General features: G+C 48.0%; 1 protein-coding gene across 1 annotated transcript; it reads right to left on the reverse strand.

Annotated features, from left to right (window-relative positions):
- Nucleotides 1-4099: 4099 nt before the first annotated feature.
- On the reverse strand, nt 4100-9553 carry LOC103775590 (keratin, type II cytoskeletal 4-like). The gene is made up of 9 exons (XM_008943052.1): nt 9032-9553; nt 8037-8251; nt 7656-7716; nt 6885-6980; nt 6130-6294; nt 5929-6054; nt 5430-5650; nt 5090-5118; nt 4100-4578 (listed from the first exon to the last, which is right to left on the reverse strand). Exons 1-9 carry the CDS (start codon nt 9488-9490, stop codon nt 4100-4102), a joined length of 1851 nt encoding a protein of 616 aa, XP_008941300.1. The 5' UTR covers nt 9491-9553.
- Between the last annotated feature and the right edge of the window lie 293 nt (nt 9554-9846).

A 9846-nucleotide genomic window follows, 5' to 3' on the forward strand; every position in this document is an offset into this window, starting at 1 on the left:
GCAGACTTTGAAAATATCCCTTATGTTGGACATGGCTGATGAGAGAAGTGTCTGTTGAGCCTGTGTGGTTTTGTTTGGTTAGTGGTAAATGGTTTCTACTTTTGACATGAAAAAACATTACAGTAACTATCAGACACAGAGAGTAATGAGCAAGTGAAAAAGCTTCAATGACAGTCCTGGCTCGGGGGACATTTCCTTGTTGAATATATTCCACAGGTTAATTACTAGTTCAAACATTTACTGCTAAGAGTGTTCCTTGGGCCGATGGCTGCAGTTGTCCCGTCTCCTCTGCCTTGTACTGCAGAGACACACTGTGGAGGTTCCTCTCCTGGAGATGACTTTCTGTTCCTTTAAGTCCCACCTCTTCCTCCTCTTCCCATGTTCTTGTCTTTAGTGCAGAGCTTTAGGAGAAGGTGAATCACCCTTTCTAGTCTATAAATGCAGTTCAGGGTGAGTGGGTCAGTTTAAGGCTGACTTTTTTGAAGATGAATTGATGCCAGAAGTGTTTCTCCCTGGGCAGGATGGTTGACATAGAAAACTCTGGTTATAAAGGGTGGTGACATAGTTGCCAGAGGTTGCCCAACAGAGGAATAGAGTGACCCCTGTGTTCATACTGCTCTTCTTGCAACACACCCAAGTCATGCTTGGTTTTTGGAGCAGGCACCCTCCAGGGTGTCCATCTGCACCCATGGATGATGGAGGAGGCTTGGACCATGCACTTGATCTAGATGGCTTTGCTTCTTTCCACTTTCTTCTTCATCTCCTTGGCCACGGTAGGCTTCAGCTTGGAGTGCTTGCATTGGTCAACCAAAATATCAAAACTAAAACATTTCATAAACTAAAATTAGTGGAATTGTATTTTTAAATTATTTATATTTTTTACTAAAAGAACTGAATGGGAACATTTCTCAACTATCAGAAAGTTTTCTGTGATTATTTTTAACTGACAGAAAATCCAGTTCCTCAACTTAAAACAACTGTTTAAGATAATTGCTGTCAGAAAGAAGAGAAAAAAGAAATAGTCAAAACAATCCTCAAGTCTTTTAAAAAAAAAAAAAAAAAGAATTGTGGGAAGGAAAAACAGCAATCACTTACCAGGAAATGTTCCTTGTAAAACAAGCTTTAATGAATAGTTTGAAAACCATCTGAGATGAACCTTTTCCTTTGGCTACTGTGACAAAATCTTAAGCACCAGCCCATTCAGCTGTAGCCATAGAGAAAAAAATAAATGCAGCCTTCATTTTCATCTTTGGCTTGCTAAAATTATAGCTAAGAAGATTTGGGTGTTGGCTCAACATGAGGAGCAAAGGAGCTGCCCTTGTTTTGGAAGAGGTAGTATCATCTTCCTTTCTTCTCTCTATTATTCAGTCCACTAAAAGATAATTATTCTCCCACTGAAATTAGGCTACTGCTTCCGTGGCTGGGCTGGGAGAAGTCACCCTTGCTAATGTTAGGGAGCTATTTTAGACTCCTGTCTATAATTCCCCCCTGAAGGAAGAGAATGAGGCACTGCGACCAGCAGCCCAACCTTGTGTCATGTCTGCTCTGGGGACACCTCAGTGTCCTGACTTTTAATGGTCAGGAGGGGAAAGTTCTGGAAAACCTGGGGCTTGCTGAGCTTTCACCCCTTGGAGGCTGGGAAGATCATGCAAAGCTAGAGCAGGACCAGCTGGGTGAGTCCAGCAGCAGCAGCTGGTGAGGACTAACCCCAGGTGCCAGAGCTGGGGCTTTCTCCACCTCCGCTTTCTCAAGCAACCGTCTTTATTTTTAGCAACAACAAAACCCAGCCAAAAGTGGCTTCTGAAGCAAAGCCAAGCCGAGCCAGCCTGGCTATGGATTGCGAAGGGATGGCCATGAACCTCATAGCCACGAGGGAGACCCAAACTTGGGGCCAGAGCGGTTCCTGGACAGCCATCCTGCGCCTGGCCGTGGCCCAGAGTGACATCTGGAAACCACGCAGGGGATCGGTGACGTTCCGGCCATGGGCTGGAGCCGCCTCGTGCCCCAGCAGGGCTCTGAGCTCTGGGCTCTCCTTCACAAACTGCATCTGCAGGGGGTGAATGCACCGAGCTCCAGTGCAGAACGACCTGCCTGGGAGGGCTCCATCTCACCTAGCAGTAGCCACTTAAAAGTTACACAAACCTCTGAACTGGGTGTCCTTGTTGAGAGAGGGGCTCAGGTGGAGGACTGTCCACCTCACCTGACCAGAGTCTGACAGGCAGATGGTCAAAGTTAGATGAAAGAGTTTCTACTCCTAGCAAAGAAATGACATCTCATGCCCTTCCCCAAAGGTGCTTATCTCCTTCCTTGTGTCAGTCTTTAATATTCACTTTTTTTAGGTGGCAATTAGAGTTTTGCCCTTTGAGAGCCAGGAGATTAGAGGTGCTGTGTGACCTGTAATTCTTCATGTGCTGGAGACAGGAAGAAATTCCCTGTGATGATAGTGTCTGCGAGTCCCGCGGGTGGCGGGCAGGGTGGACTCGTCTGGGCACACGCGGGCGTCTCACACGGGGATGTCTCCATCTGTGCTATTACCCCTGCCCTGGGCTGCTTCCAGAGCCAGGAGAGACCTAATTGAGGCACTCAGGGGAGTCTGGAGCTTAGTGCATTTCATGCTAAATTAGGCACCTGTGTTTGGGCAGATGAATCACTCCATGGAAATGTTGGGTTCTTTCCATGAAATGAGCCCCCAGCAATCAGGTCACATGTTGAGCTCTACGTGGAAGACTCCAAAACTGAGACAAAGTCCATCCTACCCCATTACGGCTGAGAGAGATCTCAAAACTTATCCCTTTGTCAGACTTTGTCAGCCCTAATGTCATGGAAGGAGAAGGTTTTGTGTCTGAAATACATCGGACTCCAGCAGAGCCCAGCCCTGATCACAAGCCCACTGAGCCCCGGAGGTCAGCACTGGCCTCTGTCTTCATTCAACTGCTGTGACATGGAAGGAACCTTCAAACAGGTTGTTCTGAGGTCGCAGTGATGAATGAAGCTACAGGCTGCCAAACATGTCATAGAGGACATCCCACAATGCTCAGAACTATTCTGGGGGTTTCTGGCAATCTTTGACATCAGTTGTTACTTGAGCTATAATGTACCTTCTAGAGGTGGTGTAAGGAGGTGACTAAACACCAATGGACTCTCCTGGCAGCTGAGTCCTACTGCCTAAAGAGATTCAAAAGATCTGGTTGGTTCTTTCTTCCCCCACTGGTATTTCTTCACCCATTTTGTAATTTCTTTACATCCCATCTATGGAAAAATTCAGAGACAAAACGTGTACTTTCAATGCAGTTTATTGGAGGTGCAGTGAAAAGCTGGGAAGTTTGATCAGTCAGTGAAAGAAGCTCTGTTCATGTGAGTACAAGATGTCAGCTCAGAAATTTATGCACCGATGACTTCCCTTGGCATTTTGGGGATGGGGATGGGGAGGGGAGGTCTTCTAAAATTCAGCACTCTTTGAACTACCCACCTCTAACATGCAGAAGCAAATCAAAGCACTACGTGTTCATCCGTAAGCAAATTCCACAAGAAGCCTATGGCTGCGGCGTAGCTAGCAGGTGCTTTGAAAGCTGAAATTGCCTTGTTTAAAATTTAAGCTTAAATTTGCAGCTGAGGGTTTCTTCTTTGACAAGGAAAAAATAAAAATTAAAAAAAAAAAAAGAAAGAAAAAAGGAGCATGCTCTTTGCAGTGCCTCCTGGGAAAGCTAAATCATCACTCTCTTCTCTGAAATGCTTTGGGAGGAGCTGGAATAAAAAGAGGTGTCTTGTAAGGAAGAACATTGTTAATGAATCTGCTCGTTACGGGGAACGCCAGAGAGAGACGGCAGCAAACAGGCAAACGCTTAAAGCTGTGATAATCCAGACAGTATAAACTCTGAGAAACAACTGTGCTGAGCACCTGCTGGAGAAGCTTGCGAGATGTGTCCTTAGGGCTGGGGACTCTGAACACAACTCGGTGGGGTATATATCTGGTGTTAATAAACGTGGGGACGGGCTCGGTGACAAAGGTTGCTACTAGTGGGCAGAGGAACTACCCTGCACCATCTCCGTGGTGGGAGCTGCGCCTCGGAGCGTGGCTCCCCCCCCTCCGCCCGCGGCCCTACGGGACGACGCAGGGCTCTCTGACCACTCCAAAGTTCCCCACCACGCCGTTGTTGCACGCCACGACTTCAGGGCTGTTTGCAACGACGACGGGAGACCCCCCGAGCTGCCTGATGACGCAGCCTTGGTTGCCAAAGCTGACCACCCCGCCGGGCGGGCAGGCCCCCATGCGAGCATTCAAGGCCCCGCTCCCCGTGCTGATGACGGGGCGGGCTGGGTACCCCCCGCTCCGGGAGCTGAACCCCCCGTTTTTGCAGCTGACCCCTCCGGCCTGGCAATAGACCTCTGGGACACACTGCTTGGCCACCGAGCTGATGACTCTCTTGGGGTGGATCCCGGCGCTCCGGGAGCTGAATCCTCCGTTCTGGGAGCTGTGTCGCCCGGACCGTCGCCCCAGGGAGCCGTAGCCACACACGGCCCCGTTGGCGGCCAGCATCCCGCACTCCTCGGGGATGTTGTAGCCACTGCTGACCACAGCTGCAAGACACCCACGGGATTCATTATTTAGAGAGGAAAGCTGGAAGACTCTCACAAGGCAAGTTGTTTCATGAGTGACAGAACCGACCAAACCTGATTTCCTCTAGATTGGTCCAACATATCTGAGCCCCTGCTCCTTCCAAGTCCTCCCCCATGTCCCAACACATCCCCTCACAGATCCTCCCCATTCCCACGTTGCTCATCTGGCTGGTGGCATATTCCTTCCCAGCTTCGATGCACGTCAGTGCATGGCCTGGTGGGTTCACCCAGACTGATCACTGTTGCCTCCAAGAGCAGAAAAGGGTTGTGAATTTAACCTTCACCCCTCCACCCGAAAGCTGATTTTTTTAAAAAAAAAAATGGAGATTTCTGGGACTAAACCTTCAACACAGCCTGGGATGAAATGTAAAAAGGAGGCAGCGGGATCTGAGGCAGACAGAAAATCCTGCTCCATAAACTGCCCTTCCTAAAATGAGAAACCCTCATGGCTGAAAAACTTCAGGTTACTTACAGACGCTCACGGGGTTCCCCACACATATCCTGTTAGGGGACAGAAGAGAAACTTGTGTTATCTCTCCACCAGTTGCACACACATCTAGAAACCTGACGTTACACATAACTTCCAGCCATACATCCAGCCCAGTTAATCCCTTGTTGTAACATGTCTGAATATCCCTAGGACAGGAACTGTTTTTGCTGGCACAAGGGTGGCCTGTATGGCCTCCAGCCATCTCTCCAGCCCCAGCTTCTGTGAGCCTGGAAGGATCCTGGAGCTGCAAAATTCACTTGGGAGCAGAAATCGTTCTGGCCTCTGATCTACCCAGGAAGAGGAACGAGTCTTGGTCACCCACCTGCTCTCTTCACCCTCCAGGAGAGTCTTATATGTTGCAATCTCAATGTCCAGGGCCAGCTTGACGTTCAGCAGCTCCTGGTAATCCCGCAGCATGCAAGCCAGCTCATCCTTGGCCTTCTGGAGGGCATTCTGCAGCTCAACGTGCTTCTCCCGGGCATCTTTGAGAGCACAGTCCCCACGCTGCTCAACGTCACAAATGGAAGTTTGAAGGCAGGAGACCTGTCGGAGGGGAAGGTAACAGTGCAGGTGTCTTCAGGGCTTCGTTTCTTTATTCCTGGACATTCTGGTTTTAGATTTATCAACTCTTCCAATCTTAAACAGAGAAAAAACCCACCAGTGTCCCTTCTCTCTATCTGCTTTTCAACTGTACTCTTTTCAGCTACAGCTTAGAGCAGATCTGAAGCCTACTAAAGGCCAATGAATCATCTTCCCCAATGTCTGAGCTGTCCTCCAAGACACTGCCCTTTCTGGAAACATCACCTCTGGGCCTCTCCTACCTGCTTCTTCACGTTCTCCAGTTCACACTGCAGCTTCTGTATCATCCGGGTTAGCTCTGAAATCTCACACTTGTTGTTCTGCAGATCGTCACAATACTTGCCTCTCTTATCCTGCAGCTCCTGAAACTGGAACCAAGAAACAAGACAATCATTGGTTTTGACCTGTTACATTGCCAGGCAGACACCTAGTTTGATTCTCACCCTGGTTTGGTAGAAAGCATCAACTTCTTCTTTGCTCTTCTGAGCTATCTCTTGGTACCAGCATTCAACGTTCTTGATGATGCTTTCCATGTCCAGGTCTCGGTTGTTGTCCATCTTCACGATGACCGAGGTGTCGCATAGCTGGCGATCTACCTGAGCTCGTTCCTGCAGGTTGGGGAATGGCTCAGTCAGCTGTTAGCAATCCTCACACTTCGTGGTGAGGAAGGGTTGGGACAAGGAGCTGCTCCGCTCGGCCGGTGGGTATAACGAGTCAAGAAATGTCCCTCAGGTTGGGTCAGCAAAAAATCCTCCGTGCTGGATGAGTTGCCACATGTCAGACGCTGACCTACATGCTGACCTGCAACAATTCTGTCCACATCAAGAGCAAGGAATTTGAAGTGACTTAACCTTTGGCATCCTGTCATCTTCAGCTCTTTTACAGCTGTTAATGACAGGATTAAGCCGGGAGTTTCTTTAGCTCTGATCAGAGCAACCCAGAGTAACTAGACAGACACATCTCTCGGGTAGAGCTAGGACACGGCCAGTTCATACCTGGAGCTGCATTAGGAACGGGGGAACCACCCTATTGCCAGCATAATGATGTTAATATTCTATCAGCCTTGTACTTCATGCTTTCAGGCATTCAAGGCCTGGGATGAAACACGTCCAGGAGGAGTTTCAAGCTGTAGAAATTTGGAACACCTGAAGGATGAGATAACACCACTAAACTTCTGGGAGGAACCAGAGAAACTCACCTCCTCAAACACACATTTCAACAACTCCAACTGCCTTCTTAACAGATCCACCTTCACCTCCAGCTCTTCCTTGTTCAGAAAGATACAGTCTGCATCCTGAAAGAGAGGAGACACGATCCAGCCCAATCTCACTAAAAACATTGGAGAAACACACAGAAGACAGAGGCAGTGCCAATAAAACAGAAACATGTTTCAACAAGATTTCCAGAGCAGAAAGGTGTGAGTGAGAGGGTGAGTCAAGATGCCCTGGTGTCTCCTAAAGGAAAACAAAACCATTCCAACATGACTTACAGGGATTAGTTTATTTATTACTTAGGTCCTACCTACAAACTCAGAAATGACTAATGAGTATTTAAACATAAGTATTTAATATTGTTCAAAAGAATTCTACTTTCTGATGTCCAAGTATAAAGGGTGTGATGAGAAGGTCAGAAAATAACCAGCATCTTGGACAGCAGATATCCCAGAGCAACCTCTCCCACTCTGCTCCACTTCCACAAATACACCCTCCCATCACACTTCAAGAATGTGCTTGGGGTAATAAAACTTTTACTGGAGTGCTGATGATGTCAGCTTTGAGGATACGTTATTTTTACTTTCTACTTGCGTTTGCCTCTTTTTCTGACTCTGTGCCTCTTTACAGGCCTCTCACCTTCTGCTCATTATAACACTTTTGCCAGACAGTTGCTAATAACACACGATTTCAGCCAAGCTCCACACCAAAATAAACCTGTTATAGGTATAATAACTCATGCATTTGGAGCTTCTCACCTTTTTGAGTGCCACAAACTCGTTCTCCACCGTCGTACGTCTGTTGATTTCCTCTTCATATCTGTTGAAAAAGAGAAGAAAAGGGCTGAGGCAAATGATGCCATCAGACACACAGATATTAACCACCAGGTACAAATAACATCCTTTGACTGCTCAGACTGCCATCAGGCACGGTGAGACCAGTGGCTGGAGACCAAACATTAGACCATCCCAAGATCAGAAGCTTCCTCATGAACAACATTAACAATGCAAAGAGTTTGCAAGTGAGACAGAAGAATGTGACATCCCCAAAGGGGATGTGCCACATGTCTGGGAGATGTTGCCTGAGATGAACCAGAGAAGCAAAACGCCAGCAGCTAGAGGAGACCTGAAGGTCCTTACTTGCACTTGAACTCCTCCACCAGCTGGCTTGTGGCACATTCTTCGCTGCCCAGTTTTTGCTTTTCACACAGCAAGCAGTCCAGGCGCTTCCGCAGGTCGCAGATGTAATTCTCAAAGTACAATTCAAGGTTCTTCCCTTTCTTTGGCAGGACATATTGCTGCAGGAGGCCCCACTTGGTCTCCAGCACTTTGTTCTGCTGCTCCAGGAATCGGACCTGCAAGCCAAAAAATAGCAATTCTTCAAATAAAGAGGTGAATGCAGTAGGTCAACACCTGGTTTAGCTGTCTGCCCTCACTGTGAAATTGCAGGTGTAAGAAAATGATTTTGGGGAAGTAAAAATGCCACAATGATCATAAAATTATCTCCCTTTATTTAGAAATCTGAAAGTCATTTGTCTAAATCTACCTTTCTCACCAATGAGTAGGAAAAAGCTCCTCTGAATGGTGCCTCTGATGTGTTTTATGATGAGATTGAGTCTCCCAAGAGTAGAACCTGTTTGTCTCTGCTTTTTCTACAGAGGGATCCTAAGTTCAGACTTAGATATCTAATGTTTAGGAGCCCGAATCAAGATTAGCCCCCTTTACCTTTAGGAATGTTTTTACTATAGTCACTATATTTAAAGACAAAGGAGGGGAAAGGGTCTAAATTCAGGACAGAAAGATGAGCCCATCAGGGTTGTGACTTCTGGGTGAGCTACAAGGCTGCACTGAGAAATCCAGCCTTGAGCCGAGGCTGTCCAGAGAGGAGACCTCTCCAAGAAAGTCCAGTGCTCCCACACCCCCCAGCAAACACTAGGACCAAAGTGTGGATGAAATGAACCCTTCTCCAATACTGGAGATCTCACTCTGAACCGACACGGGTCCGTGGGAATCTGGACCCTGGCGTGGACCCAGCTCCGTGACTCCTGGCACAAGCTGGACTGGGGTTCTGAAGGAGGTCGGCTGTGTTTTATTTCCCTCAGAGAAGTGCAGGTGTGGGGCAGGTTCTCACTCACCTTGTCGATGAAGCAGGCAAACTGGGTGTTGAGGGTCTTGATCTGTTCCTTCTCCTGACAGCGTATTTCATGCTCCAGGGGGTCAACCCCCACGCAGAGGGGCTTCAGGAGCCGTTCGTCGATGCAGATACCTTGGATGCCTTCAGCCTTGCGGTCGGGGTAGCCCCTCACAATACTATATCCCCTGGGACCACAAAGGCCAACCCTTCCTCCAACACTACCGTAGCCTACGCCTCCAAAGCCAAACTCCCCAAAACATCCAGTACCGCAGCCCCCGTTCACGTAGGAGATTCTCCTGTTTCCGCCCAGGTTGCAGACACTCCTGCTGCTGTAGGCTCCAGCTCCACACCGGACAGGCTGGCAGGCAGAGGCGGCGTAGCTGCGACCACAGATCTCCGAAGCTGAACTGAAGCCTCTTCGTCCCAGGACAGACCTCACCGTAGGCGCCTGTCTGCTCATCGTGGCTTATTTGGAGGTGGAATAGGAAAGTTTAGGACAAGCTCTTCTGCAGGAGAGGAACAGAGATCCCGCTGAAGTGACACGGTGATGCTGCCCCTTATATATATTTGGGAAGCTGGCCTTGATAGGATCAGGACGTTAATTTAAAGCGCTTAAGGGTTTGGTTTGCCTGGCAGCAATAAATGCTCCTCCAAATGCAAAACAGCCCAGCAAATACTAACTACTGAGGAAATAAAAAGGAATCTAAAAGTGCTCTGTTTGCAAGTTGGCTTAGAATATATTACGGTTTGAAGTGTTCCCCTAACTTACGCTAATTATAGTTTGCAAACATTTTTGAAGAAACTCTTTGTGATTTG

The sequence above is a fragment of the Merops nubicus genome, unplaced genomic scaffold (genome assembly GCF_000691845.1).
Source record: "Merops nubicus isolate BGI_N331 unplaced genomic scaffold, ASM69184v1 scaffold18286, whole genome shotgun sequence".
NCBI classification, from domain to species: domain Eukaryota; kingdom Metazoa; phylum Chordata; class Aves; order Coraciiformes; family Meropidae; genus Merops; species Merops nubicus.

What these genes read in the sequence shown, in the direction of transcription:
- LOC103775590 (XM_008943052.1), bottom strand. Translation starts at nt 9,490, where the DNA reads ATGAGCAGACAGGCGCCTACGGTGAGGTCTGTCCTGGGACGAAGAGGC. An exon ending in AGTTTGTGGCACTCAAAAAG is followed by an intron (nt 6,981 to 7,655) that starts GTGAGAAGCTCC and finishes CCTCTCTTTCAG; the next exon opens with GATGCAGACTGTATCTTTCT. An exon ending in TGAAATGTGTGTTTGAGGAG is followed by an intron (nt 6,295 to 6,884) that starts GTGAGTTTCTCT and finishes CCCAACCTGCAG; the next exon opens with GAACGAGCTCAGGTAGATCG.